The following is a 17,198-nucleotide window of genomic DNA, read 5'->3' as shown; positions in this document are numbered from 1 at the left end:
CTGGAAGGCGGCAGAGAGAGGCACTGAGGGGGCTGCCCGCCCCCGAGGCGCGGCTGGCGGGCAGGACGGCGCGAGGAGCGGGCAGGGCTTTGGTCACGGAGGGGCCAGCTTGCCAAGCCGGGCCACGTGACACTTACACACATAAAAGAAGGATGTTCCTGGCTGGGTCTCGGTGACACCTTCTGGGGAATTTCAGGGCTGCCTTTAGTTCCCTAAAGTCTGTGGGGCTAGGGTTACAGGCTGGGGAGACAGCCTTCCCCCAAGTGTGTGAACGAGTGGGGGGGGACCTCGCTCAAGACCACAAATGGTACCCTTGGGGTGGCTGGTGGAGGCAGGGCAGGGTCCCCCCTCAAGGCCCCAGAAGTAAGGGGAGCAAACTGCTCCCTGACTATGGGCACCCCGCCACCCTGGCGCTAGGGAAACCACTCACCTCCAGTTACACCCCTACTTGGGGCACCTAAGGGTCCCTTCCTGGGATGCTCAGGAGAAAGGTCCCTGAGGCAACAGGCTCGGCGTCTGTCCAGACCTCGGCTGGCAGCTCAGTGCAGGCAAGGCCATGGGGCTGCGGGGCCTGGAGGGGCGGCTGCCCCCAGGCGGGCACCGGACAGCCGCTCCCTGAGTCCTTGGGGGCCGCAGGGGGCTCAGGGGACCCTGGCATCCTTTGCTCAGGCCTGTTCCTCCCTCCCAGGCCTGCTCAGCCTCCGGCCTCCACACAGCCTCGCTGTCCCTGGGCAGCGCGCTGTCCCGACCGAGGACACGCAGCTGGACGGGGAGCGGCCCTGGGCCACACGGGGTGGGGCACCCCGGTTTCTGCAAAGCGAACATGCCGCCCAAGGAGGACCACTGCAAGCGGACAGACGTTCAGACACTGTCCTCAAAGACACACAAACATGGACGCTCTGGGACAAAGGTCCTTCTCTCTCCACCCAGCCCCCAAACAGTACCCCCGCCTGACCGAGCAGAGCCTGGGGGTCTGCCGGTGCCTCACCACCGGCCTGGAAGGGCAGCACAAGCCCCGGGGCTTGGATTCTGGATTCAAAGTTCAGTCCCTGTCACCAGGGGAGCGTAACCCCGGGCGGTTTCCTACCCTGCCTGGGCCTCAGCAGTCGCTGGGGGGATAACAGGCGGGAAGGTGCCTGCAGGTGAAGCAGGTGAAGGATGTGCAGCCCCGAGGCGAGCTGCCCAGCTGCCATCCTGGCCGCTCCCTTGGACACCTGAGCCAGAAGGTGACTCAGGTAGCCTAAGCTTGGGGCGGGGAGAAGGCCCACTGGCTGCCGGGAAAGGGGAGGCCTGTCTCTGTCAGAGGCCCCAGAAGGGCCTGTCCCGGGGCCCATGTGGGCGCCGGACGCCCTGGAGCTGTGGCTGTCAGGGGTCTGCAGCCCGCAGCTCAGCAGCTTCCCTGGGGGGTCTGGGGGGACCCCCGCCTGCTTTGCTCTGGCTGCCCCTTTCTGACTGAGGCCAAGACACTTGCTTCCTCCGGCTTCCCTCCTGTTCTTGCCTTAGTTTTCCTTTTGAGCATCTACTTACAGGAGGAGGAGACCAGGCAGAAACTGGTAGCAAAGGCTCTCAGAGTATTTCATTGAATGGGACAGAAAGGCCCTGGCTGGCTCTATACACTGGAGAAAAACAGCTCAGGGTAAATTCTAGAACGAACACTATGGACTCTTCAGGATTTGCCAACCGTCCTAGCCGGAACTCAGGCTCCAGGCCCCGCGGTGGAGGATGCAGCCATGGCAGCAGGCGGGTCCTGTCCCCGGGGCCCTTCCCTGAACCAGGGGTGCACATGCACCTCCCCGACACTGGGCACCTGTCGGTAGCAAGTCAGCCAGTGACACAAGGACACACGGGATGAGGGACAGGGGCTGTCACCCCCTCAATTTAAACCAAAATGGGTGGGGGGAGCAGCTGGGATTAGGTGACTGGCCAGAGAAGGGGAGGGAGGCCTGTTTCTCCCCCATCTCCTCCCTCAGAAAAGAAAGGAGGAGGCCACTGAGCCTCAAGGCCGCGGAGGCTGCCGTGCAGGTCGGGGTGCATGCAGAGCGCGGGGCTGCGGCCTGGCTGCGAGCGGAGGGGCGAGGCCGGGACCGCTTACCCTGGAATCCCCCTCACGTATCCACAGCTGCGGCCCCCGTGTCACACAGCTGCGAGGACACAGCGACAGGATTCAGAGAAAGGAATAAATACGATGAGACGAATGGAACACGGACCATGCCCAGCATCACAGTCAGACGGACCACAGTAAACCATCACCGACCACGCGGCTCAGACCCCCGCCCGCCCTGCGGGACTACGGGCCAGGCTGCCGCCGCCAGAGGACATCGGGACAGGACAGAAGGGGCACGAAATGACTACTAAAGGGCAGTCGCTCTGAGCCGGGCAGGAGGGAGGGGGCCGTCACACCTCCCCTGGGCCCCTCCCATCCATCAAGGGCTCCTCGAGAACCACCAGCGGGAAGTGGTGCTCACTGGTTAGAACGTTTCCTTAGCTTTGTATAAGCCTCAGGGTGGGTGGAGCACCCGGACCTGCACTGTTTATCACAGCAAAGATAGAGCAGCCGCATCACCGGATGGCCTCTCGGCACAGTGCGCGCCTCCGCCCCACCGCGCACGCGCGCCGGGCCGGCCCTTCCTGCGCAGCGAGGCGCAAAGCCCGCAGGCTCACCTCCAGCTGATCGAGGGGAAAACGGCGCGCCTGGAGAGGGACGTGGCGGCAAAAGCACGACCCGTTAGAAGTCCCAGGGCACCCGGGACCCAGGGCCAAACTGCTCTCTCAAGAGTGTGTGTGTGTGTGTGTGTGTGTGTGTGTGTATCTGGTGTACATGTGTGTATGTGGTGTGCATGTGTGTGATGTGTGTATGTGGTGTGCATGTGTGTGTGTGGGGTGTGTGTGTGTGTATCTGGTGTACATGTGTGTATGTGGTGTGCATGTGTGTGGTGTGTGTATGTGGTGTACATGTGTGTATGTGGGGTGTGTGTGTGTGTTATGCTTACACACTTTCCTGGAGGAAAACAGCCCGTCTTTGACTTTAAATTTAAAGCAAAACTAAATTTAGTCCTCGTGGGCTTCTCCAATCAGGGGGCAGCATCTTTTCTGAAACTGACCGTATTTCTAAACACGTATTGCTAGAAAAACAGTTTTCTAATAAGGCTTCTTTAGCGAAGAGGGAAAAAACAGCCTCTGCTCTGCCATCACAATCCAGCCACCCTGCAGCAGCCCCTCCAAGGACGCAGGTGCTCAGCCCCCAGGTGAAGAGTAGGACCAGAACCCTGGGCTGGCGGGTGTTCAGGTGGGAGAAATCCCCCAGGGAGCCCCCCTCCCCGCCCCCCCGCAGGACAACCGGCCACCAGGGCTTTCCACGGCCTCACGGGGGCTTCTAAGGAGACCAGCCCGGGTGCCACACGCGTGGCACAGCAGGGCCATCCCCGGCAAGCAGGGTGCACTAAGGCTCACGGAGACGCTGCACGCGCGGCGGTTACCTGTGGACATGCTCTCCCCGGGGGACACGCCGTCCAGCGCGGGTTGCTCAGACTGCGGGCTGGAGGCTGTGAGGCTGACGGCGGGTGGCTCGGGGGGCGGCAGCGTGGGCCTCTGCCGGGGCTTCGGAGTGGGCCGCGACTTGCTGAGAGCGCCCACGAAGCCGGAGGGGGAGGCCAGCGGGGGCGCCGCGGCCGCCGGGGAGAGCTGGCCCGAGGCCAGGGAGTACCCCGGGGGGCAGCTCAGTCCGTAGGGTGATGGGGTGCTGGGGGGCGTGGGGGACAGGCTGAGTGGGGACGGCTGGCCGGCAGGCGTCTCAGGCAGGGACCCCGGCTGGCCAAAGGGGACCTTGGGCGGAATGGGCGCCAGCTTCTTGGACACTGAAAGAGGAGGCACAGAACACGGTGTTCGGTGACACCCATCATCCCTGTGGCTGCCAGCGAGCTCTCCCCCGCCTCCACCCCCAGCTCCTGCCACGCTGAGAGCAGCCAGCACCGTTTCTTAACATTCACCTAGAACCGCATATCCGCCCATCTGTTCACTCGTTTCTCCTCCTCTCCCCTGGATTCCTGCTATGATCAGCACCCCCCCACCCCCCCCAGCCAAACGGGAGAACACATTTCCCACGCCCAGGCCGCGGGGGGGGGGGGGCTCCGAGGAGGGCGGAGTCTGGGACGCAGCGACCGGGACAGGACGACTAGGGATTGGCTTGCGGCAGTGGACCCCGGACAGAGCAACCGTCCTCGGGGCGGGAAGCTCTGACTTTTGGCTGAACCTGCCCAGTGGCTCTGGGATCCCGTAACGGTGACCTATGACCAAGTCCTCTGGCCGCAGAGGCCCAGAGCCTCCATCATGCTGCCTGTCTTGCCCTGCGCTTCCCTTCAGTCCTGCGGACTTGCCTCAGAAATGTTTTCCCTTCAAGAACCCTGGGTGTAGACGTGTACAGACCTGCACTGTCTGTTCTAAGTGCATCACTGCCCCCACCCCTCTGCACCGCCTTCATTCCCCTCTTTTTATTTACTTAGTCATGCTAAAGGGTGACAAACGCATTATGCCTTTAAATGGAAAGGAACTGGCGAGGATGACAAATTCTAATATTTAGAAGATCCCTTGGTGGACAAATGGCTCGAGAAAGTGATCACTCATCTCTCAGACTGAAGGCTGGCTGTGGGTAGCACTTACTCTCGAGGAAACTGTCTTTTTAAGCCCTCAAGGAGGCATCGTTTTCCCCCCTACTCCCCACCCCGCCGACGGAACAGAATCTATTCCAACGATGCCTCGTGCACCTCCCTGGCTCCTTGGTGCGGAAAAGTAAGGGTCCCGCTCTCCTGAGTCCCATCAACTTGGGTTCAAATTCCTATCCCGTCTCACCTGCTGCAAGCTGGGGGATCTTATTTAAACCTCTTGTATGGGGCCTTCCCTGGTGGCACAGTGGTTGAGAATTTGTTTGCCAATGCAGGGGACACAGGCTCGAGCCCTGGTCCGGGAAGATCCCACATGCTGGAGCAACTCAGCCCATGCACCGCAACGACTGAGCCTGTGCTCTAGAGCCCACGAGCCACAACTACTGAGTCTGTGTTCCACAACTACTGAAGCCTGCATGCCTAGAGCCTCTGCTCCACAACAAGAGAAGCCACCGCAATGAGAAGCCCGCGCACCGCAACGAAGAGTAGCCCCCGCTCGCTGCAACTAGAGAAAGCCCACGCGCAGCAACGAAGACCCAACACAGCCAAAATAAATTTTTAAAAAATAATAAATAAACCTTTTGTATGCACTGGAAAGAATCCCATTTCCTCCACAGTACTGTAATCATTACATGGGATCATGTGTGTCAAGCACCACAGCCATGACTTAAAACCACTTCTCAGCCCTACTGGCTGATGCAGGCATTACGCGCTTCTCATCCGGTGGAGACTCTAGGGGTCAGTGCTTGAACACGTCTTCCCCCGAGGGAGCCGGAACACGGGGGATGCAGTGACATCACCGTGATGTCTGCGGTGACATTTACCACCCCAGGCAGGGACAGGCCTAGGTCATGATGTAAGACTGTAGGCACCTCGTCAAAGGACTGAGGGGGTACGGAACAAAAGTCAGTGTGCCACTTGCGGGCAAGGGTGTGCCTTTCAAATGATGGTGCTGAGCTGCTGAACGTCACCTGGGAAACCCCTGCCTGGGTCCAATGGGCTGTGAAGAACGAGAGGGCCAATGTCCCACTGGCTTTGGGGAGCCGCGTGGCCTGGAGCCCCGACCCCACTGGACAGGAGAACAGCCTAGTCATCACCCTGCCTGCACAGCTGGGGGAGGGTTAAAAGCCATGTAAACTAAGACGGCCAGAGAATTCCATCAGGACCACAAGGGAATCGTGTTATTGCTGGCTAAAGCCCTGGCGCGTTCAAATCCCTCCACTGCCACTTTGGCCAACCTCCTGTGTTGCAAGGTGCCCTCACGTGACCCTCGGTGTCCTGAGCTCACCACAGGCGGTCCAGCAGCAGCACCCTTGTACTACGGTTCCACGTTCACCTGTCTGCAGAGGCCAAGTCTGCTGCTGTTAGAGCCTCGGGGCTCTCTACACATAGCAGAGGCTCAACAAACATTTGTAGGGCGTATAAGGGATGAAGGGGGGTGAGTAGGATGGAAGGGCTGGGTGAGGGCAGGCTCGGATGATGGGCTCACACAGCAGCCCGCAGCCGGGAGGGGCCCTGTGTCAGGATAGGGAGAACCAGCCCGGTCCCACGTCCCGGAGCTAAAGGCACACGAAGCCGGACAGGCCTGAACTGAGAACAGATCAGACAACGTGCTGTGTTAAGCACCTTATAGACTTCGTCATGACAGAAGGTGAACAAAAAGGTGGCTCTGATTAACACACGTTCCAGGCAGCCCCCATTCATGAAATATCACCATGGAGCAGGTCTCGGCTTTGGGGAATCATTTCAGGGAGAATAACAGGGCCTTCTGCAGAGGGTTTCAGTGGCAGAAATCTGGGGTGGGCAGCTCATGGACCAGTGGACAAATGCTCAGGCCTCCACTAAAGAAATATCAAAGGGCAGGCCTCCTGCAGAAACAGTCTCAATTCCGCCTCTGTGTCCCCTTCTACAAATAATCCAGGGGTAGGCAGCTGGGCTGGACCCCAGCTGGGGCAGGGGGCTCCTGGGGAAGACTCCACGCTGCATTTTAAACGGTGGTGGGAAGCCTGGCAGAGTCGATGGAGACACGTGTCACCCTGGGTGATGATTCTGCAGAAAGGTCCTGGTGGACGGGAAGCAGAGCCCCGTGTCTGCCCCCACCACACCCCCGAGCCCACTGTTCAAATGAGTAAACCGAGGACTAATGATGCAAAGACCCCTCTTGGGGTTGGCTAACTTCCCAAAGCTCTCAGGCGCAGTAATTTTTCATGAAACCAGTTTCTAAATCTCCGTGAGAATGGAGGGAAATGCTTCCAGGCGGTGTGACAGCTCTCTGGCCCGAGCCCCCCAAGCCCCCCGAGCCGGCGGCAGTGACATACCCTTCCGGAGGGTGTGAGGACTCTGGTCTGCGGGCAGCGGGCTGGGGCTGGCGCCCGGCTGCATCGCTGCACTGGGCGTCCCCTGGCTGGAACCTGGACTTCCTTTCTGCCCAGATCCTGGAGAAAGTTCCTTGCTTTTAGAAGTGCTGAAACACAGGACAAAAGAAAGCCCCTGAACTCAGGTAACGTCAGCATCAGCGCTGTGAACGGAACACGTGTTCCTCTAGGCAGGTATGGTCCTCTCAGCCCTTCTGAAAGCCTTCCAAGATGCCCACGGAGGTGACCGGCCTCTCCTGGGGCTCTGAGGGCCTGGGTTCCACCCTCATCCCCGTGTGGCACCCGTGGCCAGCTCCCTCTCCTGGCCTCTGCTCTCTCTCCAGCAGGAGACCATCCCAGCAAGTCTCCTATTTGTTCATTTCCTCTGCCAGCCATCAGCTGCCGCTTCCTGCTGACTCCCTCTCCCCTCCCACATCCCTCAAACGAAACTGAAGCCCATGAGTCCCAGCCGGAGCTGGCGACCCCCCGTCCTCTCCAGTGGAGCTATCAGGGTCACTACCCTCCCCCCCCCAACTCTGACTGTCACTTCCCCATTTCTCAGGGAAAACACCTTCTACTCATTTAAAAAAAAAACAACAAAAAACCCTGCAATCCCTTCGCTTAGGGGGTTGGTTTTTGTGTGTGTGTGTGTGTGTCTCTGTGTGTGTCTCTGTGTGTCTCTGTGTGTGTGTGTGTCTGTGCTCGCACGTGTACATGCGAAGACTGGCTTGAGAGGTTCGGCTTCCCAGAGTCTCCGAGGTGTTTTCAGCGGTGGCTATGGAGGGACACTGCGCACCCTAACAGAACGCACGGTGCCTCTGAGTGAAGAAACTTTCCGGCTTCTCCGAACTGCTGCTTTAGGACAGACAGAAACAAACGGCAAAGCAGTCTCCTGTGCAATCCCCACTCCTAGAATCTCCTCTGACCACGTCCCTTTCAAGGAAGGGCCAGGGATGGCCTCCTTCGCCCGCGCCCCTGGGTGCGAACGACCACACGCCGTGACGTGTGCCTTGATGGCTCAGATGGCGTTTTTCATCTTTGGAGCGACAAGGGCTGCCCTGCATAAAAGTTCATGGAACTAGCGCTGGAATGAGCATGCTTCCCGTCTTCTTTCTTCCTCTGCAAGAACGAGACGCAGTCACACCACAGGCTGCCAAGATCACCAGGCCCAGCATGACCACGGCACCTCCATTCTTTACCTGATTTGCACCCATTTCAGCAGTAAAATGGTCCCTATGCGTCTAAAGGTAGAGGAGAGGAAGGGAGAAACACTGAAATTCTAAATTTCAAAACAGGGAAGCTGTAATAGCATAGGAAGGGGACACAGGGAGCCGGGGACTCAGATTCCTCGCCTGGCCTTAGCAAGCCTGGCCTTAGCAAGCTGTTCTGGGAAAGCCTGGCCTCCATCTGATGATAATCCAGGGGTCTGTGAATGCCTTACCTGCTGCAGAAGCCAAACCAGGATGCTTAGAAAAGGGGGGAAATGACCAACTCCAAGAGGCTTTGAGTGGGTGCAGCAAACCCAGACCAGCACTGCGGTCTGTGCACCGCAGGCCAGGCTGACCCAGGCCGGGGGGGGTTGGTGGGGGGAGGACGACAGCGCCCTGCTTACCTGATCCGCTCAGCCCCAGGCTGGAGGCCGAGGCCGGATGGAGAGAGCGCGGGCACCGCGGGGCCGTCGGGGGGCTGCTCCGGGAGGGGCGACGGCAAGGGCGGGGCGAGCTCCGCGGATGGGGCTGGGGGCTGCATGGTGGGCGGGGCGCAGGACGCCTTCCGGCCGGCCGAGGAGCCTCTTCGAGCCACCCACGACGTGTCCATGACCCTCACGCCCATGCTGGCCAGGGACAGAGAGACCCCAGGCTTAGCCGCGCGCGCGCCGGGCGCCGGGGTTCCCACCCCCACCAAGCGCCCCGCAGCGCAGCCCGAGCATCTCCTGGACCAGGGAAGCGAGGCAGCTGCCAGCCGTGCTCCACGGACAGAGGTGCTCGAGCATCCCGGCGGCTCCAGGCGGGGCTCCCACCAGCGGCCCGGGCACCGCTGGCCTTAGGACCACTGCCTGCCCAACGAGCTCCCCAGAATCCAAGCTTCCCTCAGAGCAGAGAGCGGCCTCACTGGGGGGCACCCACTCCTCCCAAGTGGGAGGTGGAGGTGGGCGGGACAGCGAGGGAGGGGCAGCCTCAGACCACCACAGGGCACCAGCCAGCAGGGGCCAGCTAAACATCCATCTTTCTTCTTTCTGCCGCTTGGGGGCAGACGCGGGACTCCTGCGCCAGCCCCAGGGTGCTGGCTGAGCTACAACCTCCGCAGGGTCTACACGGCAGGGAAGGGCTGATCGTGCCTCTGGTCAGGCTCCACCCCGACTCCACTTTAACGAGGGGAAGACAGACAGCTTCGAGTAAATCGGCCAAAGCAACCAGCCACATACATTCACCCCCTTGCAGAGCTCCCTAAGGCATCGCTCGCTTAGTGGTCAGAGACTGAGCGTGGCCTCGTAGCTACCCAAGGATACCGTACCTTTGGATTTTCCTAAGGCTGCAGGGACAGAAACATACAGATATTAGTGTGGAAAAGACTGCGCCCTCCTTGGGACACACAGCTTGTCCCTGTCAAGGTCTGTCTTGTCTCTTGTGTCTGTCAAGGCTAAGCCTGGGGCTTTTACTGAAATTGTTTTTGGTCTTTCCAGTTAAAGTGACTTTGTACGGGTGAAAAATCATCCTACCGCTGCAGGGGAGTAAAGAGAGAAGCCAAAGAGCTGACACTGGTCAGGAATAAGGGAGGAAAAAAATCCATGGAAGCGGCAGTCCGCTCTCTTCTCAGTTAATGATTTAGAAGGTGGTTGATGCCTTCCTCGGGTCTAGGAGGTAACTGGTTCCACGGTACACAGTCGAGGCCTTCACTGACTAAGGCCAGAGCCAATCCTTCCAGTATCAAGGGAGACACGGACCTTCACGCAGGGAGAACACCAGCCAGCACCGGTCTCCCCTGCGTACGTGCACAGACGGTCGTCCTCACACCCACGCTGGTCAGAAGCAAAGAGCTATTACACCATGACATTCTAGCCACCTCACAGAGGGGTGGCAAGAGTCACAGAAAAGGTCCACGTTTGGGGATCGGCTGTAGCAGGTGGGATGTGGGTCCTTTAAGGAAATGTACGGGGACGGACCCTCCGTGAGGCGCACAGAGGAGAACGATGCTACAGCCGCGCACATAGGGGACGGACGGCTTCTGACACTCTTTCCCCTGGGGGCGGGGACCCAGAGACCCCTTCCTGTCGAGTGTCACTGTTAATATTTCTCATCTCCAAGGCATCTTGGGGGCGGTCAGTCTCTCTCCAGGACCCACCTTGCAAGTCATCTTGCTTCTGAGGACCCTCCACCAATACACAAGCACCTTCTGTACGAGATCCAATCACCCCTGGAGGCCACTCAAAACTCTGGGACAGGGTCCGACTGCGCCCCCCGGTATTTAAAGTGGGCTGCAGGGGGGTATCAAACTATGCCCCTTGGGCTTCCAAGTTTATCAGGCTGAAAAAGAGCAAACGGCTTAACATTCCACTTGGGGAAGCAAGCTGATACCACTCAGCTGCAGTGTCGGCAAGGAGGGCGGGATTTCTCCCGTGGTGACCAACAGAAGCCCTAGAGGCTGGGGGTCTCGCGCTGTGCTCTCTTCCTTACCCTGTTATCTCTCACTTAGGAAGACCTTCCCCATCTGGGATGGGGGGCGTGGGCTTTGGGATCAGGGCTGGGGGGGGACACCTTCTATTTCCAAACACACCTTCCAGCACTGGTGACCCCAGACACCAGGCTCCCTGGTGATCTTCTCCTGGCTTACCCAGGGGAGGGCATGGTCGGGGGGGGGACCAACGAGACCCGTTACATATCACCCATCGGCAAAGCACCAGCAACCAACAGTCCAGAGGTGAAATGCACACGCCTGCTTTTATAAGGAGACGGCTGTGCCGACTGTGATCACCACTCTCCCAGCGGAAGTGACTTTCATATGGGAAGCCGCGTCCTCTGTGTCCAGGAACCACACATCAAAGGTTCACTGACATTTTCAAAAGGCAATAAAAATCTTTTTTTTCTTTCTCAAGTCTCTGCATAGACATACACTTCTATTTCACTTGGGTAAATATCTAGGGATAGGATGGCTGCATCACATGGTGGGTCAATGTTTAACTTTTGCAGAAACTGCTGAACTGTTTTGCAAAGTGGTTGTGCTATTTTACAGTCCTGCCAGTATTCTATGAGCGTCCTAGTTCCTTCATATAAAAGGCAAGAAAAATCTTTACAGAGCGAATCAATCACAGGGGCAACAGCAAGACGCTCAGAGGCCTCAAAGCATATTACGTTCAGAAGCAAATGAAGATTCGCTTGGAAGATTGGTAGATGTAAGTGTCTGAACGTCTAGCGAGAACTCCATCCAAAGACAAAAATGACAAAATTGCTTGGCACGCTGCTGAGAGGGGGGCGCTATTCAGAGGTGGAAGAATACAACCAGGTTATGTAAGCAGGTCACAAGTTTCTGCTCATTGTTTTATCACATAAAGCAGCAACAGTCGCCAGAATCAAAGAACTTGCGTGTTATTTAAAAATAACTGGGGCTTCCCTGGTGGCGCAGTGGTTAAGAATCCGCCTGCCAGTGCAGGGGACACGGGTTTGAGCCCTGGTCCGGGAAGATCCCACATGCCGCGGAGCAACTAAGCCTGCACGCCACAACTACTGAGCCCGCGTGCCACAACTACTGAAGCCCGCGCGCCTAGAGCCCATGCTCCGCAACAAGAGAAGCCACCGCAGTGAGAAGCCCGCGGCCCGCAACGAAGAGTAGCCCCCGCTCGCCACAACTAGAGAAAGCCCGCACGCGGCAATGAAGACCCAACACAGCTTAAATAAATAAATAAATAATAAAATAAAATAAAAATGACCAAGTTCAATCAACCAGAAACCACCAACTCCCTCAGAAGTCACTGCACAGATACCCACATCTCGTATGGATGTCAAAGATTTCCCACGGCCACTGCTTCCGGTGAAAACGAGAGGAGCTTGGTTTTCGGATCCCTTTATGGCTGAATCAAGGGAGAAGCGAGAAGCCAGAGGCCAGGAAGAACCTCCGAGAAGCAAAGGGTTTGGAAATCAATAAGCAGAAGGCAGGGGCACGTGGCAGAGTCCCGGAGGGCACCTGGGCAGAGCCTCCCTTCTGGACTTCCTGGGTCTTCTCAAGAGGGAGCCAGGTGATGGGAGGCGAGCGCCTGCAGCGTGTGGGGAGCTGACCCTGAGACGCGTGGCTCCCTGTAGGGTAAGGTGACGAGGGGCAGGGAATTCAGGCTTCTCACGCCCGCTCGCCCTCAGGATTAACGCCGGGCAGCTGGCAAACCCTCACCTTGGCGAGACAGCCCCGCTGAAGCCTACGTCACCCTGCTTCACTCCTCCCAGTCTACAGGGACCTCACGTTTGCAGGGAACCTACCCTAAGCTGCACTTTGTATTTTTCCATGAGAGACTGTATCATGGAACAGGTCTCCTTGATTCAGGAAACGGAATGGCATTCCTGTTTTAAAGTCTGTAACCTGGCAGGCCACACAGGGAAAAGAGAAGATCTAGGACCTTAAAAATTAGGAGAAAAAGGCCTGCCCCAGGAAAAAAAAAAAAAATTCTGAAAGTTGGAGATTCCAGCATAAGAACAGGTATATACAGAGAGAACACATGTATGACTGAGAACAGAAGTTTGCTGTGGACCATTCCAGGTGATGAGCTGTCAGGAGTTAGTGGTTGTTTTCTGTTTTTCTTTTGGCCTCTGTAGGGTTGACATCTGTCATGCTGTTTTTATTTTATTCATTTTTGGCTGTGCTATGCGGCACGTGCGATCTTAGTTCCCTGACCAGGGATTGAACCCGTGCCCCCTGCAGTGGAAGCGCAGAGTCCTAACCACTGGACCGCCAGGGAAGCCCCCTGTCATGCTGTTTTTGAATCCTGGTCAGGAACAGTCCTAACCAGAGATGTCAGCCAACGTATGGATTTGAGGTATTCAAGTCTACACAGATCGGAAAGGTTGAGATTTTTGTTCTAGAGATCAGTTACACTTGGGAAAAGGCCCACCAAGAGAAAGGAGGAAAGAAAATCTGGTATCTCCCCCAAAACCCACAGAAGCTTTGGGAGTTCCCGCACCGTTTAGGGTGAACTTGGAGGTCGGGGAGCAGTGGCAGGACGGGTGCCAAGGTGAATGATGAATAAGAAGGATCCTAAAAATCCTGGCTTGACCTTGTCTAAGGCCAAAATCCGGTACTTCCAGCTCCTCTAGGGATAATTCCTCTCCTAAATGCCTAACAACGAAGTTTCTTCACCACCCCAGTACAAATAAAACCTGGGGTCACCTGGCAACAGTTCACAGACCTGGTCTCAGAATCCACAGATGTGTAAATCCTGGAAATGTGGAAGCAGAGGCAGGGCCTGGGCCAAGAATGCACCTCCCAAAGGCCCAGCTGACCAATCCAACCCCCGCATATGAGTCAAGGTTTCCCCTGGTTCCCAGAACTTTCTAGGTAAGCTTGTTTTGCCCCAGGTTCGGGCTCTCTCTGAAGTAACATTCCTGCGCCCCCCTGTCCACGACATAAACCCCTTTCAGGGTGGCTGTCTCTTGAAGGCTCTCCGTCCTTCCACTAGGTCTGCAGAGGACCTCAATATCCACAACTGAAAACAACAGGTCCCTTGGAACATGAGTTCTGACCGTCTCGTGACAACAGGCTTTGTGACCTAATAAACTCGGGAAATGACGCCACAGGCCCTTGTGAAGATGCATGGCACGTCACAGCGCGCAGAAGACGCTGAGAAGTCACACACTCAAGAAAGGGGTTTTGACGCGTTGAATCCTGTGTTTCAGGAACACATGAGACCCCAGATTTCCCTCTCCTTGCCTCCTGCCCCAACATAACCTAGCATTAGTGGAACTAGCGTTCCATAGAGCACTGTTCAGATCGCTCCCGAACCTCTCAATTACATGTGCTTATTCCAAATTACAGAATGTCCAGGCTAAGGTCCGGGGGCAGGGGCGCTGGTGAGACAAGACCCCTGCAGGGCAGTTTCAAGCACAGGCTGAGGAGGAGTCACGCACTAAACTGAGCTCTGAGGGAGGCCGCTAGCCCTGGTGTAAATACCCTCGTGGATTCGGGGGCTGCTGTCGGCTGGCCCTGGTGGAGGCCCCTTAAGGATGAGAACGCAAGTGAAGTGGCTACAGGCACATCGGGTTTCAGGATGGGAAAGAGCAGCTGCACCGAGCTGCACGGGGGCAGAACGTTAGTATCCTTTTTTATTTTTTAAAGCTTGTTCTGATTATCTTTAGTTGCATAACAAACCACCCTCGAAATTCGGTAGCTTATTGATCCGGGCCACAAATCCACAATTTGGGGAGAGTTTGGCAGGGACAGATTGACTAGTCTGCACAGCACTGAGGTGGTTTGACTTGTGTAGTTCTGGCCTCTGCGTACCCCTAAAAACCCTCTGGTGGTAAGGCCCCAGCAGCATCTGGAAAGCTGCCTGCAGCCCCTGGGGCCCCAGTGGGATGGCAGTCTGTCCACGGAAATCCCAATGACCCCTGGCTCTTTATACTAAGAAGGCCACACTGCAGGGGCCAGTGGATGTCGAACGCCCTGCGATTCCACAGTGATAACTTTCTCATGGAGGTCACCTGGATGGCTTTTCAGAGGGGACTGGGAATCAGGGTGGAGCCCACCTCTGATGCAGAAACACTTGGGAACAAAGGACCAGAACTGCCCCTCCAGGGCATCCCCCACCCTACCACAAGAGACACTTCACACAGGAACTGAGTCGCTTAAAACTGAGTTTTAAAAACAAATTCCAATGCATTTGCTAGGTCTCTCGCTCTTTCTCTGCATCTCTGTCTCTCTCCCCCCTGAGGCAAAGATCAGATTCTAAGTATGCTCTTTTTTTTTTTATAGATTGGTGAAATCTCCCCGTACTCCCTTTAACTTCTAAGAATTTCCAGCTTTTCTTCCCCCACCAGACAGAATACAATGAACAACAGCGCAGAGCAGAGAAACACCCCGCACCCGCCTCTCACGGGAAGGGTCTCTGGTGGGAAAGGGAACGAGCAGGGACACTGGACCTTGTGAACACTCCCCATCATCACAGGACACAGGTGTGGGTCTCCAAGGTCGACTCCCACTCAGAAGAGAAGAGGGGTGGAAAGTAAGGCTCACGTACCTCCACAGTTCTGGGTTTTTCGACCTTTCCTCTGTAGGACACATGAGCCGATGACTCAAGCCCACGTACGTGGGTGCCAGGGCTGAGCTGACACCTCCCACGGATCAGCTGTGCTCGTTAGGAAACCTGTTTACGCCCATTTGACTTCTTATGGGAATCACATCATGCAATTACACATTACGTGAACGGATTTAACGTGGATGCAAGAGGGTCATTCCTATGCGAATTAAGCTGGGCCCATTTATGAGTCTCGTAACAACCGCATCGAAGTAGGTGTAGGTGTCGATCATAAAAGACGGGAAAACAACTCTCGGAAACTTACAAGCGTTTTACACTCAGATGGCTTCAAGGTTTAGGTTTTCAATCTGTTTTAAAGAGGCTGAAACTGGGAATGTTCAACTACACACTGCAGGTGTTACTGATGCCAGAATGTTGCTGAGGGGTGCAGAAGAGCGGACCCATCGTCAGAATAGAACCGCTGAAGATTTGAGAATTGATGTACATTTGTAAATTCTGAGTCAAAATAAAGTGTTTAGTATCTTTTTTTGTTCAGTGTCCCCTTCTGACCCACTTTTTTTTTCTTTTGATGAGAACTAATCAATATTGATCACAACTGTCAGCTCGGAAGGCTGCACTTACTTCCGTCCTGAAGGGTGGGAAGCGAGCCTAGCACCCTGAACAGCACAGATGGAGGCATCAAGAATGAACTGACGTGCTACCAGACACAACCCACTCAAACTGCTGCTGGTAAGTGCAGCCTTCCTGTCATCCCATCTGAATCAACCCCTCCGTCCCACAACCCCCAACACTGAGAAAGGGATGCTAGTTCATACCCATCCTTTTTGTAAAACTCCAGCATCATGTTATCCGTGGCAACGCTGAGGGGCCGGCGGGCCTGCTCGGGCTGGCGCCGGTCGGCAGGGTCCATGTCTGGGGAGGGCATCGAGCTGTAGTTGGCATTGTGGTTCACGTGCACCGGACTCCCGTAATTGCCCGTGATGTTGAACTCTATCTCTGCGGGGAAGACAGAATGGGTGCACATGGTCTGTGGGTCAGCCATAGCCTTCCTGGGCAGGAGGGAGATAGCAGAGATGGCCACTTCTTTATGTGTCACCCCTGAAAATCTTGTCCCATGGTTCAGTGCTAGATCATCTATTGATATTAATTCATCTTAATATAATTCATCCTATTACCAGGTGAACACATATGCTCACCTAGCGTGTAATACGATGGGCATTTAATAAAGCATTTTTCATCTGTGATTCACAAAACAAATTTAGCCAAATAGGAACAGATGGGTACTTTCTTTTTGAAAAAGGCAAAATAATCTATCTCAAACCTTATGTGTAAAAGTGAAATGCCAGAGCAGTCTAAATCATATCAGGAAAAAGAGCAATGCCCACTCTCAACACTGTTATTTGACACTACTGAAGAAGTGCTAGCCAATGCAATTAGTCAAGAAAAGAAAATAACAGGCAATATTATTATCTGTAGATGATGACGATGTCTTTCTGGAAAACCAAAGAGAAAAAGAAATTTTAAAGGATTAGAAACAGAAAGAGATCTAAGATTGCGGGCTATCAAATGGATTCTAGTCTCATCCTTTCCCGGTCACAGCCTATTTATGTGCCATGACAGTGAATGAGCACAGAACTTACAGAATTCTGCCTTTCACTCCTACCTCCTATATTTCTTTATCCTGATTTCCTATCCTCACCCGACTGTGTCATCAATTGAACTCTTATTTCAGAGCTGTCACAGTCAAAACACATGAAGCCAAAAGACAATCAAACCTCTTTAATGTTAGATCAGCACTAAGTGATTACTTCTGATGAACAGAGCAGAGAATTATTAATATTATATCCCCACATGAGTTAACAGTCTGTTGTTGCACAGCCAAAAGCACACCCTTAATATTTACTAAACGTAAGGCACAGTACTTCTTTAAAAAGCTAACACTGAATTTAACGT

At 55.5% G+C, this 17,198-nt stretch overlaps 1 protein-coding gene across 4 annotated transcripts in view; it reads right to left on the bottom strand.

Moving 5' to 3' along the window:
* ARHGAP44 (Rho GTPase activating protein 44) overlaps positions 1 to 17,198 on the bottom strand; it is a 143,236-nt gene that overhangs the window by 1,389 nt on the left and 124,649 nt on the right. For 2 of the 4 annotated variants that reach the window (XM_060290552.1, XM_060290553.1), the window contains exons 16-20: positions 16,061 to 16,241; positions 9,527 to 9,544; positions 8,625 to 8,846; positions 6,977 to 7,122; positions 3,477 to 3,854 (exon numbers count right to left, since the gene is read on the bottom strand). In XM_060290552.1, the coding sequence (XP_060146535.1) occupies positions 3,477 to 3,854; positions 6,977 to 7,122; positions 8,625 to 8,846; positions 9,527 to 9,544; positions 16,061 to 16,241 (945 nt within the window). Of the gene's footprint in view, positions 1 to 2,092; positions 2,142 to 3,476; positions 3,855 to 6,976; positions 7,123 to 8,624; positions 8,847 to 9,526; positions 9,545 to 16,060; positions 16,242 to 17,198 lie in introns of all 4 variants that reach the window. The other 2 variants (XM_060290554.1, XM_030861384.2) reach the window with 2 other exon arrangements.

This window comes from Globicephala melas, chromosome 20, assembly GCF_963455315.2.
Source record: "Globicephala melas chromosome 20, mGloMel1.2, whole genome shotgun sequence".
NCBI classification, from domain to species: Eukaryota; Metazoa; Chordata; class Mammalia; order Artiodactyla; family Delphinidae; genus Globicephala; species Globicephala melas.
Note: the sequence above shows the minus strand (reverse complement) of the source record. Positions and strands in the feature narration are given on the sequence as shown.